Here is a 23857-nt window from a genome sequence, read left to right as displayed (position 1 = left end):
GAAGTGTTGGGGGCAAATAGTGTCGAGGGATACCAAGGAGTGGCTACAGTAAGTGAACGAAGCTTGCAGTAGTCATGCATATATGAAGAGGCCTGCACATGACAGACTATCATGGTGAGCTGCATCAAACCAATGTTTGGACTGAAGATCACTGCACTGTGGAGCCAAGCGAGATAATTAAAAGGCCCTGTCAGGTCAAGCACTGCCTACTGAGCACCTTTGTAGCATGGCCACAGTTGCAGTTTGTGATGCAATATACTGACAAGACTCCTCACTGGCCAGTGCAGATAGCACTGAGAGAAAAGAATATAGCCTACAGTGCCTGGTTGGATGGTGTCACATGCTGTCAAGTAAACTACAGGAAATCTTACTTCATGTGGCACAGGTTTACGACGTGTGATTTTCGAATGTCAGTGCTCATACAGAAGACTCACACTGCAAAATAATAATCTTGGTCCACCTACAAAAACTAGACTCAAGAGAAAAACTTATGTTCAGGAGCCTACACTGAAGCACCAAAGAAATTGGTATAGACATGCATATTCAAATACAGAGATACACTATGTGATCAAAAGTATCCGGACACCCCCAAAAACATGCTTTTTTCATGTAAGATGCATTGTGCTGCTGCCTACTGCCAGGTAGTCTATATCAGTGACCTCAGTAGTCATTAGACATCGTGAGAGAGCAGAATGGGGCACTCCGCGGATCTCACGGACTTCGAACTTGGTGAGGTGATTGAGTGTCATGTCATATGTCTGTACGCGACATTTTCACACTCCTAAACATCCTTAGGTCCAATGTTTTCGATGTGATAGTAAAGTGGAAATGTGAAGAGACACATACAGCACAAAAGCGTACAGGCCAACCTCATCTGTCGTCTGACAGAGGATCGTAATGTGTAATAGGCAGACATCTATCCAGACCATCACACAGGAATTCCAAACTGCATCAAGATCCATTGCAAGTACTATGACAGTTAGGCGGAAGGTGAGAAAACTTGGATTTCCTGGTCAAGTGGCCGCTCATAAGCCGGTAAATGCCAAAGGACGCCCCACTTGGTGCAGTGAGCGTAAACACTGGACAATTGAACAATGGGAAAACGTTGTGTGGAGTGAAAGAGCAATTCGGAGATGGCGATTGCGTCTTTCAATATGATTGAGCACCTGTTCAGAATGCATGGCCTGTGGCGGAGTGGTTACACGACACTCGCCTGCAGAGTCCTGACATGATTCCTATAGAACACCTTTGGGATGTTTTTGGAATGCCGACTTCATGCCAGACCTCACCAACCGACATCGATACTTCTCCTCAGTGCTGCACTCCGTGAAGAATGGGCTGCCATTCCCCAAGAAACCTTCCAGCACCTGATTGAATGTATGCTTGTGAGAGTGGAAGCTGCCATCAAGGCTAAGGTTGGGCTAACACCATACAGAATTCCAGTATTACCGATGGAGGGCACCACGAACTTGTAAGTCATTTTCAGCCAGGTGTCCGGTTACTTTTGATCACATACTGTAAGTAAAAAGGCAGAATACAGCGCTACTATCGGCAACGCCTATATAAGACAACAAGTGTCTGGCGCAGTTGTTAGATTGGTTACTGGTGCTACAATCGCAGGTTATCAAGATTGAAGTAAGTTTGAATGTGGTGCTATAGTCAGCACGCAAGCAATGGAACACAGCATCTTAGAGATAGCAAATGAAGTGGGGATTTTCATGTACAACCATTTCAAGAGTGTACCATGAATATCAGAAATCTGGTAAAAATATCAAATCTCCGACATCGCTGCGGCTGGAAAACGATCGTGCAAGAACAGGACCAAGAACAACTGAAGAGAATTGTTCAACGTGACAGAAGTTCAACCCTTCTGCAAATTGCTGCATATTTCTACACTGGGCCATCAACAAGTGTTAGCGTGCAAACCGTTCAACGAAACATCATCGATATGGGCTTTTGGAGCTGAAGGCAGACTCATGTACCCTTGATGACTGCACAACACACAGCTTTACACCTCGTCTGAGCCTATCAACACCGACATTGGACTGTTGATGGCTGGAAACATGTTGCCTGGTCGGACGAGTCTCGTTTCAAATTATATCGAGCGTATGGAAATGTGTGGGTATGGAGAGAACCTCACGAATCCATGGATTATCCATGGCTCAGCAGTGAACTGTTCAAGCTGGTGGAGGCTCCGTAATGGTGCGGGACGTGTGCGGCTGGAGTGATATGGGACCCCTGATTCGTCTAGATATGACTGACAGGTGACATGTACGTAAGCATCGTGTCTCATCACCTGCAGCCATTCATGTCCACTGTGCATTCTGATGGACTTGGGCAATTCCAGCAGGACATTGTGACACCCCACATGTCTACAATTGCTACACAGTGGCTCCAGGAACTCTCTTCTGAGTTTAAACACTTCTGCTGGTCAACAAACTCCCCATACATGAATGTGCTGCTCAGAAGAGATCTTGAGCCCCTCGTACTCTTACAGATTTATGGACCACCCTGCAGGATTCATGATGTCAATTCCCTCCAGCACTACTTCAGATATGCCACATCGTGTTGAGGGACTTTGCATGCTCATGGAGACCATACATTATATTAGACAGGTGTTACAGTTTCTTTGGCTCTTCAGTGTATAATGTGCCTTTTGTGGGTTTCTGGAAGGCTTTATAGATCCCTCACATTGCAAGCACTTTTTTAAACAATTTGAAAAATGAAACAAAATACAATCAATTAACAATGGTTACTCTGAAATTACAATCCTTCACAACTGCATGCGCCAGCATAATTTTGTTTTCACAATGATCATGTACCCTGTATCACCAATCTCTTCCAGCATCACAACACATGTATTACATTTTAACAGTTTGAGGAAAAAGAAATTGACCATTTCAGTGCCACGCTGACAAAAATACCAGGCAACACACTTCTAAGTCAATGGTTAATGACTTTGTTTACACTAAAACTACCATTTTATTTGCAAATTTCTATTTATTGGATCTACATTAATAGCCAGTTTCGTGTCAATAGGTTACTTTAAAGAGCCAACAAATGTAAATCAGTGTATGAATGCAAAAAGAAAATGTTTAACAGAGGGTTTGAAAAGAATTATTGTGAAGCAAAGAGATTTTGAATTAAAGAGTGGTTACATAGAAAAATGACATGCATATGTACGATACCTGAAAAACAAAACTCTTCATTTTCATGTTTATTATTTCTACACAGCTAATCAGCTCATGTTCCTGGCATATTCCCCCTATATACCAGGGCACAATTTTTCTTCTTGTGAGAATGCTTGTAATGGAAATTTGTGACTATTAAGCCAGAATAACAGTAAGGGTTAAAAAGCATGTACAACAATGTATACAATCCACACTTTCTGTAATCCTTCAAGTTTTGTGGTTAAAACTGAGAAACTTTTTGGAGTAAATCACTCTGTTTTTTTAAAAAAGAGAGAGAGGCAAATATCTGATCTGGTACAGAAAAATTGCACTAACTTAATCATACATTCTTTAAAGGAAAACTTCATCCCCAGAATGTTAGTTCCAACTTTCACAATCATTTTATTATTACTGGACTTGAGCAGTATATATTAAATAACATCTTTGTGTCAGTTCTCCAGTCCATATGCCTTACATGCTAGACTACTACATTCCTTTCACTGAAGCTGTTCAAAAACTGAATATGAGGCTTGCCCAGATATTAAGAAAACGCAATTGTTTACAAATTGAAAAGACAATATATTCAGGAAAAACTTACAAATTCACAAATTTACATGAAATATTGTTTTTCAACAGTGTCAGCTTCATTCCCAATCCATGAGCTGAGGGATGAGATTTCTTATACCTTTTTCAAAAAGTCTCCCTTCACCACTTTGGCCAATTGTTTGACAGTACTCTGGACCTCGGTGTCAATAGAAACAACTTCAGGGACCTGAAGATGCCAGATCAGAGCTGTGAACGGGGTAGCTGATGATGTCCCAACTATTGGCTACGTGCGGACGTACATTGTCATGCAACATGCACAATCCCTTTGATACCATCCCCTTGTTTTGTCCTGTATTGTCCTCCAAAGTTCTTTTAAGCTTTCACAGTACTGCACAGTATCAACTGTTTCCCCTGGGCAAAAAATTCAGAGAGGAGAAACCTTTTTACAGTCCCATAAAACTGAGGCCATGATTTTTAAGGTCAAAACAAGGGTTTTGAATTTTGCACTGACAGAGAGGAGGGATGTCGCCAATATATGGATAGTCTTTTCACTTCAGGGCTCTAGTGGATCAGCCATGTTTCATCACCAGTAACAGTAGTCACGGAATTGTTCATATTCCAGTTTGAACCGATTGTGAAGTATCCCTGAAGATACAATACTGTTGATTTCGTATTGATTGGTACATTGGTTTGGTATTCAATTCTCACATAATTTTTTGAAAACCATATGTTTCAGTAATGACTTAATGCAGAGACATTGTGTTCATCTTGTCTAAAGTCAATTGAAAAGGCAATATATTTAAGAAAAATTTCATGTCATCGGTCATAATTGACTGACACCCACTCCTTTGCTCATAATGAACAATCATTCTGCCAATTTTAAACTCACAATATCACTTGTACATATCAGTATGATTCAACACACCACACGCATAAACAGTTCCAATTTCATTAAAAATCTGAAACAGCACATTTCCTTTGCAAGAAGAGACTGGATTATGCTCTTCACTTCACAGCTGGTGGGATTCAGAACAGACACACTTATTTCAAGATGGGACCAAAACATGAGTTTTCAGTTGACTGAGACAAACAAGCATGCATTCTACTGCCAACACATTATCCTTGAGAACAGTACTGGCAACTGTTGAAAAAAAATTCCCTTTGAGTGTAGAAGGCACAGTACTCTCACTTTCTGGACATGCCTTGCACAATTAGGCCTGAATGGAAAGAACTGCAGTCCAGTACTAGGAAAGAATAAACCAAAGAACAGGTTGCAATACAATGTAAGGTTGAAGAACACACATCTGTTAAATAAATAATAATTTTAGTACTTATAAAGCTTCAGAGACACTTATATGAACATGGAACCACAACAAGAGTTTTCAGCTGACTGAGACAAAGAAGCATGCATTCTATTGACAACACATTGTGTCTATCCAACACACCTACTAGTACATTCAATCTGCTTTTGGAATCAATGGCAGCTACCTGTAAAACCTTCATGTCCAGAACATTTGCACATGCACATCACACTATTCCAGGAATAGAAGGCTCTGTATTTAATGTTCTCTAACAGAGCCAGAAGCATTGTAGAAGGTGGAAACAATACCACGAAAAACTCCATGCAGGAAATACCGAAGATCTGGAACTGGAGAATGCTGAGAAAATCAAGAGTAGCAACGAAAGCACCTGCAAACAGATGTGAACAACATAGGACTCTCAGTTTGGTAATATATGCCTCGAAGATCTTGATCTCTATCATTTTATGGCAGACAGAAGGCAAGATAGATGCATTGATAACGGACAACCAGTTTGGCTTTAGAAGAGGTGTACGCACAAGAGAAGCAATACTCAGCTCATGATTAATTTTTGAGAAAAGAATAAAGGATGGTCAAGATACATATATCGCCTTCATCGACTTAGAAACAGAATTTGATAGGGTAGAATGGTCATATAGCCTTTCAAAAAGCTGAGAGAGATTGGCATAAAGTATAAGGACAGAAGAGAAGAGGTGGGTGGGATAAGGTGTGGAGAACATCAAGAAGAAGCTACTATTACTAAGCAGGGTGTACAACAGGCTTGCTCACTCTCTCCTGTCTTGTTCAATGGATACATTCAGGGGGCAACAGATGAAGCTATGAAGAAACTGGGAGCCATAGGAAGAATTGAAATTCATGGTCAGAAAAAAAAAAAAAAAAAACATGCTGAGATTTGCTGTGACATCACAGTGTTAAGTGAATATGCAGAACAATTAGAAATGGTGCTGGCACAGATGGAAACCACTCTCAGCTCTTCCTATAATATGAAAATAAATAAAGGTAAAACAAAAATCTTAGTGGTGAGCAGACAAAACACTGTTGCCCAGTGCTCACACAACAATGAGTGACTGGACACTGCTTACAGAGGGAGTAAAAATACATAATATGGAAGGTCAAGGAAGGATATTGCAAACCAGGCAAAAGCTGCTTTTAACAAGAGGAGAAACCTTTCCACGTCCAGCAGCAAAGACAAACATCTTAGGAAAAACCTAATAAAGACGTTTGTTTGCAGTGTGCTGCTGTACGGAAGTGAAACATGGACACTCAGAGAAGCAGAAAAATGTAAAATAACAATCTTCATGATGTGACGCTACTGCAGAATGCTCAAAATTTTCTGAGTAGACAAGATATCCAATGAAGAAGTGCTCCACAAAGTGGATGAAGAGAAGCCTTTTCGCCCGAAGGTAAGCGAACACAGAAGGCACTATTAAGTTGGCCAACTAATGAAACATGATAGTATCATTAAAAGTATTGCTGAAAGGAGAGTAAAAGAGAAAAGTATGAGAGGAAGATTGAAACTAGAATACATCAACTAGATCATGTAGGATACCAACTGCACCACCTACACTGCTGTCAAGAGGAAGGTCAAAGACAGAAATACATAGTGAACTGCTGATAACAAACCTGATGGTTGAAGACCTAAGAACAATAACAGACGCTCAACAGGTATAATTATGATATTCGGTAACTCGTAATTAAAGACGGATGTATCTATTTGTTATTGAAATGAAGCAGGAGTCATCGAAGGACACTTATCCAACACAAGAGAAGAGAGCGAAGAAAAGAACACTGTAGTTTCTTCAAGGCAACAGAACTTAACTGTCAAAATTACACTACAAGAAGACACAGCAGTAAAAACTAACTGTGTCTGCTGTAGTGAGCTTCCTTCAGCTTTCCAAACAAGTAGCTGGAAGCTCAAAATCCATATACTTTTGCATCTACATTACAAGATATCTGCCCCCCTAAGCTCCCCCTCTGTGCTAAAACAAAATAACCAACTGTACAGATTGCTAGAATCCTTGGAACAAAATGTTTCTGCCTTCTAATCAATCTGGAAAATCACATCAGAGTGTGTTCACTACATGGTTTAAGACAGTGTAATGTTTACTGTGTAGTGTATGTAGCGAATTTAGCTTCACTAACAATTTAAAGAACCAAGAATTTTAAATTTTTTTAACTCACTGTCCTAATGAGTCCTATGCCTTTCTATGCTTATAGCATTTATTACTTTTCTTTATATGGACAACTGTGAAGATTTTATATGAAAATGATGATTTCCATGGCAGAAATTGTGGTAACAAATAAGTACTATTAATCTTTCTCGTATGTACTACTTTACATACAGCCATTAACCTAACAATATATGTCCACATTTTTCTGTAGTTGGCTTTGCTTTCTTTAGGTTGATAGAGATACTGAGAAGCTGGTATATTACCAAAATCAGTAGTAATAATAAAAAAGTATTAATACAGTTTTGTGTGATGAATTTTTTGATCTGTATTACTGTTGTTGCAAATCATATTCAAAAAATAATGTTCATTTAAGAAAAATATTTTCAGAAGATATGAAGGATTCTTATATATATATATATATATATATATATATATATATATATATATATATATATATATATATATATATAAGAAGCAGACAATTGCATTACTTTCCCCAAAGTTCGGGAGTAGGCCTTACTATTAAATCTACAGTAACTATATTTCATTCGCCCTAAGTCTACTACACAGGGTGAAGCGAAATTCGCGCACTCAGGCTTCGCAGCGTGACTCCTTACATGCCAGTGATGAAAATAGGTCTCTCACAAAATTTCATCCAGCGAGTACATCCAGCCGAAAACGGACGTTAAAAAGTGGAAATCTGGCAACGCTGTAACCATTTGTATGTTAACAGCCTCTGTCAGCAGACAATAATCATGCTGTGCAGTTGGTGTAGTGGATAGCTTCGGTTTAGCATGCAGGTCAGGGGTTCGACACTGGGTTGGGGCGCATTTTTTTCTTATTTGCTAATTTCATTCTGACATTTCATACTATAATATACACCATTTCTTAGGTCACATGTATCCTAAATTTACAACATTTTGTAATGTTGAACATAACAAATATGTGATTAGACAAATAAGAAAGAGACAGTTGAAACAAATGACTTGTCATAGGGCAGAATAACTACAAAAACATTATCAATTTCGAGATGCTAAAGACGACAGCACAGTAAAATAACACAACATCTACTTGTCATTTATACTACATGTAATATGAGCGCTCAGATGACGCACATTAGCAAGCGGTGACAGTAACAATGTCCAAATTAATGACCGCATGACCTTCACAATAGAGTACTTTGTCCTCAGAACAACAGATTCCCAAAGCGACCTCAAACCGCTGTGCAATCCGCCGCAGCTCTGGACCCTTCACAGAAAATCTGCATCCACAGTAAAAAGAGCAGCATGAACAAGTACTACCCATTCTTCCATATTCATTGGCGGAGTAGAGTACACGTGCTCCTTCAGGTGTCCCCACATAAAGAAATCCAGGGGATTTAGGTCAAGTGAACACGGTGGTCATGCAACTGGACCTCCACGTCCAAACCATTTCCCTGGAAATGTTTTGTCCAAATACTGTCGCACATTAATTTCAGAGTGTGGAGGCGTACCATCGTGTTGCAACCATATACTCTGCCAAACATGTAGTGGAAGATCTTCCAGTGCATCAGGAAGATAGTTTGAGTGGAATGAATGATACCTTCGTGCAGTCAACTAGTCAGGCAATATGTATGGCCCAAACACCTGTTACCCAATATTCCGGCCCAGACATTGATACCAAAGCAAACTTGATATCCACGGTCGCAGGTGACGTACAGGTTAACCACACACCAATGGTAGGCATTGTGCGAACTGAAGACACCCTCAAGAGGGAATGCTGCTTCATCTGGCCATATTACAGTGTTCACGAAGTTGTCATTGGCTTCCTGTTCTTGTTGGAACCACTTACAGTATTCGCAAAGCATGCTGTTAGTCCTACTGGTAACATAAGGCCCTAACGAAATGTAATGGACCTGAATGAGGCAAGAATAATACTCGGTATTAATTTATGGTACCATTGGAGAACGATACAAAGAAAACAAGTTTTGCATCTAGTAAATGAAGTGGTGAGAATAAATTCACACCCACAATGTGGAAAGGGCTGCTTTAAAAACTGACCAATCTTCCACCTTCTACGACTGTCGTTTGGAACTGCAAATGTCTTCTAGAGGACCCGCTGTAGTCATTGTTGACAATTAAGATGCCAAGTACCGTACAACCTGCACTACATTTACCAAATTAAAACATATGCCTCAAACCAGGATCGAACTATTGACTTCCTGCATGCTAACCCAAAACCCTACCCACTGCACCAACTGTACAGCACAAGTAATGTGTGCTGACAGAGGTAGTTACCATACATGTGGTTACAGTGTTGCCAGATTGCCACTCTTTAAATGTCTGTTTTCTGCTGGATGTACTCGCCGGACGAAATTTTGAGAGAGACTTCTTTTTATCGCTGGCATGTATGGAATCGCGCTGCGGAGCCCGAGTGCGCGAATTTCGCTTCACCCTGTATATAAACGATAATGTTTTTACACACTGAAACTCTCTGCTTCCTTCATAATGTAATCACATGGAGATTTTCTGAAACAGAGCTTTGGAAACCTGTTTTTGGGCAAATATTCTCCACACAAATAAGCACAGCCTTTAAATGAAAGTTATATTGTGACAAAAGATGAATTAGTTTTCTTACTGTAATAGCCTTTCCTTGTAGTTTGTGATTTTTTAGTTTTTGTAGTGCTCTAAAAGCATCCTGTCGTCGATTCATGCATATGAAGGCACAACCTCGAGGTGGTATCAAATCTATTGATACTATATCACCATATTCTCCAAAGGTGTCTGATAATTCTTCCTGATGAACCAACTTTGACAAATGTCCAACCCAAAGAGTTGTGCTACAAACTGAAAAGCAAAAATTTTTTCACAATACATTTTTAAATACACTTCCATTCATACAAATACACAATGTATGAAATGAATCCTTACCACTCAAATGTTCTTTCTTACATGGTGGCAGACCTTTTTTTCTTCTCTCCCTCTCCTTCTCCCGTTCCCTCTCTCGTTCTTTGTCCTTCTCTCGATCACGTTCTTTGTCTCGTGACCTTGACCTATTATTAAAAAGCTAAGTATCACAAATTTTCTCAGAATATTATCTAAATGTAAAAAGAACAATTTTATCACACTATACCTTCTCCTCCTTTGCCTCGACTGTGATCGTGCTCTGTTGTCGGATGATTTCGACCTGGATCTTCTACCATGGCGACGATCTCGTGACCGAGAACGGCTGTGCCTACGCCTGTAGTTCTTTGAGTTGACTGATGGACTGCCAGATCTGCTGCGATCGAGGTTTATTATTTCCACTGAGTTCCCATTCTCCTGTTGCCTGTTATTGGCACACACACACACACACACTTGGAAATACACCTATTTTATGATTAACATTTTTGACACTAAAATGCTACAGAAATAAGCAAAGTGATTTACCATGTTTACCAGAGAATAAGACGACCCTGAAAATAAGACCACACCCCCTCTCCCGTTTTTTTAACATATTCCAACTAATCAAAGGTACAAATTGTTTTACTGGTATAAAGTACCTGGCTAAAAATTTTAACATTATAACTATTCTAAGGCTGTTGCAGGTGAGCCTGAAAAGGTCTATTCATGGCAACATCCATTACTCAAATTATGAGATTATGCCACCAGGAATTATTGGCAGGTCTTTGTTGTTCTTTGCTATCAGATCTTTAACTTCCTGGGTGACGTATCCCCTGAAAGAATTGAGCACCAACATTTTCCTTCTGTGAAGCAAAGACCCTGGTATTCTGTTCCAAGGCACCTTCAACCAATCTTGATGGTCATTTGTCATCCATCACTTTCTTCAGCAGTTAAAGATGACTTCTGCGGGCAGTTTTACTTTCGCTATCTTTTCCCTGCGAAGAATCACATATGGGGAGAGCTTTCTTCCATCCGCTAGCACACCCAGCATTACTGTTATTCTGGCCTCTTCACTGCCAGACCTTCTTATAGGAACACTTAATGCTGTTCACAGTGGCAGCAACATTTGACAGCATATCAAAATAAACAGGCACCTGATTGGCACTGACCATATGGCCTAGCGAATGGTCGTAGTTTCCTCAGACTGATTATGTGACACTGATATACAACTGATTTTTCATCATACGCCGTGGGAAGTCACTGGGCTAGTGTTGTTCTGCGTCATAATGTTAGCCCTGCACTCTCCATCATCCTTATGCACCAGCTAGTACTCACTTTGAATCCCGCAACACATGCAGTTGGAAAATTCTTCTTGATTTCCAGGGTCTTCATTCTGATAATCTCTCTAGTAACCAGTATACCTTCGTTGCATTTCTCTTGCAAATATTGAAAAATCTGCTGGTACAGTTTGTGAAACTTTGCCTGCTTTGGTCACCTTAAAGTTCGGTACATAGGTCTGGTGCTCTTTCATTTATTCTGCATCCGTGGCAGTAACAGTTGCTTCTGGCTTCTGCTTCATGAATCACCCATTATTAACTTAAAATTAGTGTCATATTGTCTGTGTGGACTAGCGGCGAACTGTGAACTTGCAGATCCGTATTTCTCAAAAGTCACAGCTGTAATTTGACATTAATCATAGAGTTCTTGCAGTACTGGAAATATAAGCAAATTGAATAACAATACCGTAACTCATCTTCTCAGCTCTCCCTACAGTTGAATGGGCGGAATTCTCAAGACTTCTATAATACTGTAACAAATCATGAAAATCAACAGTGCTGTACAGCTGTTGCACTTTTATTTGTTGTGTTGTGTTTCAGGTGTTCTGTATGAACACATTTTTGTTAGCATTAACTTGTCTCCTGGGCTATAGCTTACACTGGGGCCACTACCAGTTATGAAAGAGTGTGTCTAATGCTCACAGGTTGGCAATGTGTCAGGTATGCATTGTCAATGGGATGACAGTTTCACCTAGCGATTTTGCATCTGTACACGATGTATCAAAAAAGACTACAACTTTGAAAATTAGTAAAAACTTATTCATATGACTTACACATTTAGTCTTGGTGTCATCTTCAAGGAAAATAGATCAAGTTTTGACTCACGTGGTATGCTACTATAGAACTGCACGAACGCAAGCACTAGTGGCAGCTGCAGCAAAGATGACTGCCTTTACCGGTCCCGAGTATTCTCGTTGTGTATTCTGGTTTGAAGAGGAAGTTTGCGACAACTGTGCAACATAATTTTCGTACAGTGTGTGGTCAAGATCCTCCCAGTAGGCCTACTATTTATGGGTGACATACATGTTTTATTAAAACTGGATGTTCAGTAAGACATAACAAATCCTCAGGTTGTCCCCATGCACCTGACGACATTGTAGAGCAAGTGAGACACAGCTTTATGAAAAGTCCAATAAAATCAACCCTGTGTGCTTTGCGAGAGCTGAGCACCCAACATGTGACTGTTTGACGCGTGCCAAGAAAATGGTTGAATCTCAAACCATGCAAGCTTACAATGGTGCACGATCTAAATGACACAGATAAGATTAGATTAGATTAATACTTGCTCCATAGATCATGAATACGACACTTCGTAATGATGTGGAACGTGTCGGTTAATAAAAGATGTCTGTACAAGATATTACATTACACAAAATATTGCATGACACCAATGTTTAAGTTAGTTGTTGTTTTTTTTTTTTTTTTGTTGCCCCCCCCCCCCCCCTTAATTTATATCTAAAAATTCAGCCAATGAGTAGAAGGAGTTGTCATCTAGAAATTCTTTTAACTTATTTTTAAATGTTAGTTGGCTATCTGTCAGGCTTTTGCTGCTGTTTGGTAGGTGACCAAAGACTTTTGTGGCAGCTTAATTTACCCCTTTCTGTACCAAAGTCAGATTTAACCCTGCATAGTGAAGATCATCCTTTCTCCTGGTGTTATAGCTATGCACACTGCTATTACTTTTGAACTGGGCTGGATTATTAACAACAAATTTCATAAGTGAATATATATACTGTGAGGATCCCTAGATCCTTAAATAGATGTCTGCAGGATGACAGTGGGTGGGCTCCAGCAATTATTCTGATTACACGTTTTTGAGCAATGAATACTTTTCTCCTCAACGATGAATTACCCCAGAATATGATGCCATACGAAAGCAGTGAATGAAAGTAGGCATAGTAAGCTAATTTACTGAGATTCTTTTCACCAAAATTTGCAATAACCCTAATAGCATACGTAGCTGAACTCAGACGATTCAGCAGACCATCAATGTGTTGCTTCCAGTTTAACCTCTCATCAATGGACACACCTAAAATTTTTGAAAATTCTACCTTAGCTACAGACTTCTGTTCAAAGTCTGAATTTATTACTGGAGTTGTGCCATTTACTGTACGGAATTGTATATACTGTGTTTTATCAAAATTTAAAGAGAGTCCGTTTGCTCAGAACCACTTAATAATTTTGTGAAAAACATCATTTACAATTACATCACTTAGTTCTTGGTTTTTGGATGTTATTACTATACTTGTATTATCAGCAAAAAGAACTAACTTTGCATCTTCATCAATGTGGAATGGTAAGTCATTAAAGTATATCAAGAACAGTAAAGGACCTAAGACCGAACCCTGTGGGACCCCGTACTTGATAGCCCCCCCGTTTGAGGAATCAGCTGTTGTTTTAACATTACATGAACCACTTATTTCAACTTTCTGCATTCTTCCAGTTAAGTATGAATTAAACCACTTGTGCACTGCCCCCCCCCCCCCCCCCTCAAACCATAATGATTTAGCTTATCTAAAAGAATTCCATGATTTACACACTCCAAGGCCTTTGAGAGATCACAAAAAATACCAATGGGTGATGTCCGGTTATTCAGGATGGCTCTTAAGGACTTTTGTGTGGAAATGTTACATCAGTTGGATGAAGATTTCAATAGAAAGGTTATCTGTAGTGCTGAGTCAACTTGTCACCTAAGTGGTAAAGTTAATTTACTCAACTGTACGATAAGGTGCTGTGAAAATCCATGGAGATCTCTGGTACATGACAGCCCAAAATTGAACATGTTTTGTGCATTAAGTAAGAGCAAAGTTAATGGATTGTTCTTTTTCCAAGACAAAACTGTCAACATAACTGTGTACTTAGATATGCTGGAAAACTTTTTAATCCTCCAGACTGACATTGGTGACCAAGAACGCAGTATACAGCTTATGCAATATTGTACACCATCACACCAACTCTCAGACGACATCCAGGATTTTCTAAATGCCCGCTTTCTAGGAAAGTGGATGGGTCGAGATGTGCCAACTGCATGGTCCCCATGTTCACCGGACCTGACACCTGTCTTTTTCTTTTGGGGATTCATCGAAGATATCATGTTTTTTCCACCATTACCGGTTCCTCTACCAGAGCTCACAGCTAGACTATCTCGCAACTGAACAAGTCATGCCTGTCATACTGCAGCAAGTCTCGCAAGAAATCAACTTCAGATGGGATATGCGATGCATAACCAATGGAAGTCACATTGAAGCTGTTTATGTGAAAGGTTAAAAAACTTTATGTATTTTGCTATAAATGGACACCAAACCATTTCTACAAGTTAAATGAATACATCAATATCAGTTTTCAAAGTTGTAAAGTCCATTTTGATAAACCTTTTATAGATGTGAGAATGTGACAATATTACTTCGTCTTTGTTTCCAAACATATCATCTGCCCACTGCTCTCTCACTGGCTGTACAGACCCAGCAGCTGACAGATCCTCTTTTGTTCCCATCATATCTCACAGTGACAACTGTGTTACACAGGGCAAGAAAGTATGCCACTGGCCTCTGCCTAGACTTTTATCATCTCCTGCAGAAACACACACTATTGTTGAGAATTTGTCCAATTTTAAAGTCAGTTCAATTCTGACTGCAAGTAGGTTCAGGTAAACTGCAGTTTAAACATGACAGATGTTAACAAAAAGCCGAGGTATGTGTTACATGGTTGGCAGCATTACGAAATTCATCTGTTCATCTCTCCCCTCCCCACATTTGCCCTAGTTCTCTGCCAAGCTGGTGTCCTAGTTCCCTCTTCAGTCCTTCCAAATTCTTCAAAATAAATCAGCACATGACCTCAATTGCCAAAGCTTCATCTGCAAGTGTAAGATGATCCTACATTTTTTGCATGGCAAATTTAGAGAAAAACCTGATCTTATAATCAGGTAAACATGGTATACACTGCCAATATATATAGTGTACCATCTATCTCTCAAAAATCCTGTAACTTAAGCACTCCTTGTAGACATCACATTTTTTTGCACTTGATAATTACATAAAATTGTCAATTGTTGTAGAACAATATTATGAAAAGGAAAATTGCTACTCACCATACTGCGGAGATGCTGAGTCGCAGATACACAACAAAAAGACTGTCACAAATAAGCTTTCAGTCAGTAAGGCCTTCATCAGAAATAGGTCACACACACACACACACACACACACACACACACACTTGACTGCAGTCTCTGACAACTGAAGTGTGTGTGTGTGTGTGTGTGTGTGTGTGTGTGTGTGTGCGCGCGTGCGTGTGTGTGAGACCTATTTTTGATGAAGGCCTTGCTGGCTGACAGCTTATTTTACGACTCAGCATCTCCGCACTACACTGAGTAGCAACTTTCCTTTTCATAATATTGTTTATTACAACCTGCATTTTCCAATTGTTGTAGAGTCAGTGAGTCGGTACAGTTAAAATGTAAGAAACTCAGTTCTTTGCATTTCATAAAGCCTCCCAAAATAATTTGGGAAATCAAATCTGCAAAAGTAGCCCCATCATTTCACCTACACGAGGTCACAACTTCTTGCATCTCCCAAGTAAAAATAAATACAAAATAAAAGATATTGTAAGTACCTAGATGTTAAGTACACATTCTTGCTAGGTTCACTCACACAAACTACATGATGGAAAACACAGACCTCACAATTATCTATAAATACTACAGGACATCCTGCCATGGGGAACAAGATCATCACTGAACAGTCTCTATATCAATTAAATGGAATTCAGAATCATCCCACGTGAACTATAATGATTACTGTCACAATCATCTGCAATTTACTTAATAAAAAGTAAGGCCTTAATTTAAAAAAAAAATGAAGTGGCATTAAGCTAAACAGGGTTTCTGTAAGTGGAAGGTGGTTCTTACAAAGGATCCACTCCACATCTCTCAGAATAAACGCTATAGCCAACAATTTTATGGCTCTATAACTGCATCATCATCTTAAATTACTATGATCTACATAGATTCCAGAACAAATACAGGTAACAAAATGATAAAATTATCAGAAAGACCGTAAAATTTATGCTATTCTACCCTAGTTTCTCTCATAAGGAGTAAATAAAACTATGAGCTTGAATAAATTGACTGTACTGAGAACTTACTGACTGAAAGAACCCAATAAATTACCATGGAGGCAGATTACCAGAAACAAATGTAACTATAAGACTGCTCCAAGAAACTACGAAGGGCTGCTGATATTCACATTACACACAACTGATTCAACAGAGATCATTTTAAATATCAGTTTGTGTGTGTGTGTGTGTGTGTGTGTGTGTGTGTGTGAGAGAGAGAGAGAGAGAGAGAGAGAGAGAGAGAGATTCTGTTTACTGTGGTGTCAGGCTGACAATGAAGCAATAGTGAAATATAGAAGGAGATGTAATAACAAATATCTGCTACACTGAGCAGTAGCTGATAACATCTCAATAAAATGTGTCACTTGCCACAAGCAGATGCAGAGTTTCACTATCAGCATTAAAACAAAATTAATAACATTACACAACCTAAAGTGTCCACTTGAACTAAAATAGTGTGTAAGTGACATACAAAGAAAGCTTTAATTTGCCATATCTCATCCGACTGTGGTTCATTGCTGTCAAGACTGCTGACACCGTCACAGCATAAATGATGCTGAAATGAATCCTGTATCATTACATTTCCCACGTAAAACTGGAAGGGTGTGGCCACAGAGAATGTCAATCACAATTAGTTAACAAATCAAGCACTGCAACACAACTGACGTGAAAGCGCATCACTATATTTTATAAATTAAAATCACCTGCCACATTTTTCTGTTTGTATGTGAAGATTAATCTCAGGAACTACTGCAGCAATTTTTATATTGTTTTCACTAATATACAGCATGATTCACGAGGAAGGTTTGTGAGTACAATTTATTAGCGCTACACCAGACAAGTTGTCCGGCTATTGCTACTTAGTGCTGCCCATGTGAAGCTGGCGCAGGTCGTTGGTTACATTGTCAGACAAATTGCAAATGATAGTTTTATTTAAACTTAGCTCAGTATACAACTTCAATGCTGAAACAGAAATTCATCGTGAGGAGACTTGCTCCTCTAACAATGGGCACAATGATGCTGGTGTCAACAAGGTGCATGGTATTTCTAAATCAAAATGTGATTCCCATATAGGGCGACCAGCTGTACTGAGTGTGCTGTCAACTCTGTAGATACCTGTTGTTCTTCCAATTTTCATCTATTTCTGTATGTCACTTTTGCATTTGCACAGTGATCAGTGACCGGGAATTAGGCCAAAACATAAATTTCATGAGGCAGAATTTTGTATTTCACCCTGCATTTTATGATATTTCTTTTTGGTGCCATCATGATCAACAAAGCAATCCAACAGGTAATTTTGACAATTCACAATTTTACATAGGAGCCAAATGTCTACGGTTTCTTGATAGTTTGGCAGGTCAAATCTTGCTTTCAAATTTGCTGAATGTTTTGCACTTACCTGCCCTTATGTTATTCAGCTTGGTTTGCCAGCAAAAATTTGGCTCTGAATGTGCCACAAGGATCCTTGCTTATGTATGATGTTGTTTATTGTGGTCTTCAGTACAAAGACTGGTTTGATGCAGCTCTCCCTGCTACTATGTTCATGTAAGCCTCTTCATCTCTGAACAACTATTGCAACTCACATCCGTTAGAACCTGCTTAATGTAATCATCTCTTGGTCTTCCTCTGAAATTTTTACCCCCCACACCTCCCTCTGATTATAAATTAACGATTTCTTGATGTCTCAGAATACTTTTTATAAACCAATCCCTTCTTTTAGTCAAGTTGCACCACAAATTTCTTTTCTCCCAATTCTATACAGTATCTTTTCATTGGTTACACGATCTAACCATTTAATCTTCAGCACTCTACTGCAGCACCACAATTCAAAAGCTTCTATTCTCTTCTTGTGTGAACTGCTTATTGTCCACATTGAACTTCCCTAAAAGGCTACACATCAGACAAATGTCTTCAAGAAAAGACTTCCTGTCTCTTAAATTTATATCCAATGTTAGCAAATTTCTCTTCATCAGAAACACTTTTATTCTCATTCTACTTTTTATATCGTCTCTACTTTGGTCACCATCAGTTATTTTACTGCCCAAATCACAAAAAACACATACTACACTGCGCAACACAATTATAGGGCCACTTTTTTGAAAATCCATCTCTTCTCTCTTCTGTCCGATTGTAACACAGAAGTTCGAAACTTGGCTCAAAGGTTGCCTACAACATTCCTCTGTAATGGCACAAAAGTGCAGTACTGTGACATCACCCTCAGACGTGACAATGCTCCAAACAGTTGGGTTTCAACACATGCAAAAAATAAGCCAGAGCTCAGAAGTTCAAGTGAGGTGTAAGATGGGTTAATGATGTCACACTGGCACCAAATTCACCACAATTCTGCCCAATGCCACTGTGGACATGTCACACAAAAAGGTCATCACATCCCCTCTTACCCACATTTCACACCTTCTTTTGATGCCTCTATGATTTAGGTCAGTACTACAACATCCAGCATTGAAACCAGTTTTCTTTTTGGTGGCCTGAGGAAAACATTTCAGATACACCACTGCTCAGCTTCAACATGAAAAGGCCTCAGAGGGTCGCATAAAGGACATCGTTAAAGCCACCCCTTTCCTAAGGGGCATTGATTCCCACACATTTTGTGGTCAAAAACCACAGTTCTCAGTGAAACGAGCAAAAAGATGACATTCTTGACAATCTCTGACATTGCTAACACCCAACAACTCCCCCGTCCCCCACCTGGACAGTTCAACCCTTCTCGAAGGACGTTATGGGTCTGCCAAGTGATCACACCCAGGGTGGAATTACTAGGGGCATTCAAAACCATTTGACAACATTTGAATGTGAACCGAAACAGCAAAGGGTGTTTATACTTATTCAGCCCTCCTGTTTCACACCCTCCCTGTGGAGATCGTGGAGGGGGCTGAGGTGTGCAACACTGACACATGTGTGACTAAAACGTTAAAGGGTCCCTCTGAGATCCACCAGTTCGGCAACATCCTCGATGCCACTCACGCACCTTTGATGAGCACTTTAAAACTGTACCTGTACAAAGACAGGTAGTCACTGATTACTAGGTGCTGGTGTGACAGACAACTATTTCAACACCCTTGATCTGAGTGGCCCTATGTTGCGGAACTAGCAGCCGCTAGCCAAATGTGAAATCTAGCAGTTGTCCAACAGGGTGATTGTCATGCTGGCACCCTATTATCAGTGACTGACTGTCTCTGAAGAGCTCGACAAGGTGTGTGGGTGGCACCAATTGTGTTGCCAAACTGGGGGGGGAGGGGCTGCATTGCAATGGGAGACAAATACAGGGTTTCAAAGAAATGACCCATTAAGTGTGTTGTGCAGTGTGCTTTTAGTGTCTAATTTCCTAATTTACTTTCCTCGGCATCACCTGATTTAATTGTTTCATTCCTCTACCCTTATTTTGCATTTGTTAATGTTATTCTTATATCCTCCTTTCTAGATGCTATCCATTCCACTCAAATGCAGCTCTTTGCTATCTTTGGCATAATTACTATATCATCAGCACAACTCAAAGTTTTCATTTCCTCTCCCTGTACTTTAATTTCTTTGGCCTCCTTCACTGCTTGCTTAATGTACAGACTGAATAACATCGGGGATAGGCTACAACACTGTCTCACTCCCTTCTCAAATACTTCTTTCCTTTCGTGTCCCTCCACTCTTATAATTGCCATCTGATTTCTGTACAAGTTGTAAATAGGGTTTTGTGCCCTGTATTTTAGACCTGTAACCCTCACAATTTCAAAGAGCATGTTCCAGTCAACACTATCAAAAGCTCTCTCTAAGTTTACAAATGCTAAAAATGTAGGTTTGCCTTTCCTTAACCTACCCTTTAAGAGAAGTCACAGGGTTAGTATTGTCTTGCATGTTCCTACTTTTTGCCGGAATCCGAACTGATCTTCCCTGAAGTTGGCTTCTACCAGTTTTTTCATTCTTCTGTACAGAATTTGTATTAGTATTTTGCAACCATGACTTGTTAGACAGACAGTTCGGTAACAATCACACCTGTAAGCACCTGCTTTCTTTGAAACTGTAATTATTACATTCTTCCTGAGGTAGGAGAGTATTTCACCTGTCTCATATCTCTTGCACATCAGATGGAATATTTTTGCTATGGCTGCCTCTCCCAAGGCTGTCAGTACTTCAGATGGAATGCCATCTACTATACTTGTTTGGGCTTAGCCCTTTCAGAGCTCTGTCAAAGTCTTCTCACAGTGTCATAACTCTAATCTCATCTTATTCTAGGCCTACTTCCTCTTCCCTTTCAGTAACATTGTCTCCAAGTTTATTTGCTTTTAGCACCTCTGTATAATCGTTCCCTCTTTCAGCTTTCCCTTCTTTGCTTAGAACTGGTTTTCCATCTGAGCTCTTGATATTCATACAGCTGCTTCTCTGTTCTAGAAAGGCCTCTTTCATTTTCCTTTTGGCAGTATCTATCTTTTCCCTAGTTATACTTACACTTGTCCTGTGGCCATACCTGCTTGGCCATTTTGCACCTTTTGTCATTCTCATTTTTAAACGTTTGTATGCCCTCTCACCTGCTTCATTTGTGTCTATCTCTGCTACAATAAGTGTTCACTATGCTGCTGCATCACAGCTTAACTGCATTCCTATTTTCTTACTCATTGTTACACCTACTCCTGCATTACCTCTATCTGATTTCATATTTACACCCCTGTACTCACCTGACCAAATGTCCTGTTCATCCTCCCATCAAACGTAACTGACCTACACTACATCTAATTTCAATCTCTCCACTTCCCTTTTTAATTTTCTAACCTATCTACCTGATTAAGGGATATAACATTTCACATTCTCATTTAACTGTACAGTACAGCTGCATGTCCTAATGGCTGTAGTTCTCCCTAGGTTTCAGCCATTTGCAGTACCAGCACCAGCACACAAGGCCACAATGGCTGATGTTACAAGGCCAGATCAGTCAATCATCCAGACTGCTGCTGAAACTACTGAAAAGGCTGCTGCCCCTCTTTCAGGAAACAAATTACCCTCTCCACATATACCCCTGCATTATGGATGCACCCACAGTACTGCTATCTGTATCGATCTAATGCTGCTCCCTCATTTGTATTGAAAATTTACGGAGTATATTTTTGAGAAAGAAATTTAGCACACAGTAACCTGAATTATTAGCCTTCCACTTGTTCTAAACAGGTGCTTATCTCCGTATATAGCTAGCAAATTGATCTCTTTCCTCCTATTGTTCAAATGTGTGTGAAATCTTATGGGACTTAACTGCTAAGGTCATCAGTCCCTAAGCTTACACACTACTTAACCTAAATTATCCTAAGGACAAACACACACACCCATGCCCAAGGGAGGACTCGAACCTCCACCGCGACCAGCCGCACAGTCCATGGCTCCAGCGCCGTAGACCGCTTGGCTAATCCCGTGCGGCTCTTTCCTATTATTATAAAATGGTTTGACAATTTATATAATATATTACAAGCTGTCTCTAAAGAATTCCACTGCTTCGATGTGTGATGTGAGTGGCCAAGAGAAATGTAACTATTATTGGCTCCACTTTTTTCACTTGAATTCAGCCAGATTATTTGGATTTAACTCTGTATTTGTCCCATTACCGAGTTTTTACAGCCATACGCACATTACCATAATTAGAGTCCAACTTATCTCCCAGAAATATATTCCACTCAGAATATAAGGTTTTGCTGCAGTTTATTTGTAATCCCAGGTAGCTTTCTGTTCAAACTATTGTATACATGTTAATAATGTTACTAAGTGAGAGTAATTTTGGGATCTTTTCTAAATGTTTATATAACAATCTCACGTTAGGTTTACATTTTCTTTTTCTGATTTCTACAGATGTGTGACACCTCTATAGCCATTACAAATGCCTTGGCTCCTACAATGCTCATTGGGTATGCTTAGCACTGCACTAAATATAATTTCAAATACAAAAGTATTACTATTTTCTCTTACATCTACCTGGAAAGTTACTTCACACACCAGCTAACATATGCAATAGAAATTTAGCTTACATTTTCACAAAACAAGCCGAAGTACTGAGGTAAAGTAGTTCTATTGCAGCCCATGAACAAATTTTAAAACAGAGCAAAAATGTTTACATGTTTTTACTTACACAGTTCTGTCAACAAACTCCACTTCAGAATCAGCATGTTCACCATCTTCCAGTGGACTTTTGTGATTATCAGTTGTTGCAGAATTACTGGTTTCTGATATGAATCCTGGTGGAGGATGAGACATGTTGAGAACTGGATATGTGTATGCAGGTTTGTGCTGTTCTATTTCAACTTTTTCAAAAGGAGTCGGAGTAGTGGCTTTAATGTCACCTGCCGTTCTAGGATCACAGTCTGAAGTGAAGGGGTGGCTCTGAAAGTAAAGATACAGATTTCTAAGCACCTAAGTACAAGAATGTCCTCAATTACAGCAGTAACAACAATAACAATAATTGTGATACAATCGATGTAAGTACTTTCTTGATGTTTAAAGATGTTAACAACTTGTGTACAATTTCAAACTTCGTGCATCTCGTTTATTCGATTCTCCACTGCTAGTATCTTTGCCTTGGTTTTCATTTTATACTATACTTTGCTGAATGTGTGTCACTGTGTTACCATACACAAAACGAAAACATGTTCTCTGCAAAGAAAACACCTCAATAGGTTTTTGGCCCAGTCAAATACGTTTTGGAGTACTTGATGTTAGCAATTTGTTAAGTACAAATACCCTGTGGAAAAACTGCAGTTTCAGTGGTGGCATGGAAATGGATACAGCAAGACTCATAAACATCAGGTAAGCTGAAAGAAGAATCTAATTGGAACACATTGAGATACAAAACAAGTGTTTGTTGAGAGGTTATTTCAGGAGTATTTGATTATGTTGAATGTAAGTTAGTAAAACCAAACATAGTTGCAGAAGGTACATATCTGACAGAAAAATCAGTACATAAATCTGCTCTGGACACTTTTTTTTTATATCCAGTTAGATGGTTATGTGACAGAACAGTTGATAATCTGACAACACAGCTGGTAGCTTATGGAATGACTTCATAAAAAAAAGAGAGAGACAGAAACATCTACATCACAAGGGACACAAAAATACAGAAGAAATATTGTACTGAGCTCAAGCAGAGGGAGAAAATAATATAATTGCTTGATTGATGTTGAAAGTGGATAGCAGATGGAATGCCAGCAAACTTGAAAGTAGCTCTGATTCTTTAAGTTGACAATGTTTCACATATTTGAATATGGAGCTGCTTGCTGTAATATCAGTTGTGATGTAATCTGACTCCAATAACAAAAGATGGTAATTGGATACAGATGAAATCTGAAAATCTTTATACAAATA

At 39.4% G+C, this 23857-nt stretch overlaps 1 protein-coding gene across 1 annotated transcript in view; it reads right to left on the bottom strand.

The window, feature by feature from the left end:
- LOC126248207 (uncharacterized) overlaps window positions 1–23857 on the bottom strand; it is a 194044-nt gene that overhangs the window by 79456 nt on the left and 90731 nt on the right. Inside the window, exons 8-11 of the mRNA XM_049949019.1 lie at window positions 22629–22879; window positions 10318–10512; window positions 10116–10237; window positions 9823–10031 (exon numbers count right to left, since the gene is read on the bottom strand). Of these exons, the coding sequence (XP_049804976.1) occupies window positions 9823–10031; window positions 10116–10237; window positions 10318–10512; window positions 22629–22879 (777 nt within the window). The remainder of the gene's footprint in view (window positions 1–9822; window positions 10032–10115; window positions 10238–10317; window positions 10513–22628; window positions 22880–23857) is intronic.

The sequence above is a fragment of the Schistocerca nitens genome, chromosome 3 (genome assembly GCF_023898315.1).
Source record: "Schistocerca nitens isolate TAMUIC-IGC-003100 chromosome 3, iqSchNite1.1, whole genome shotgun sequence".
NCBI lineage: Eukaryota > Metazoa > Arthropoda > Insecta > Orthoptera > Acrididae > Schistocerca > Schistocerca nitens.
Note: the sequence above shows the minus strand (reverse complement) of the source record. Positions and strands in the feature narration are given on the sequence as shown.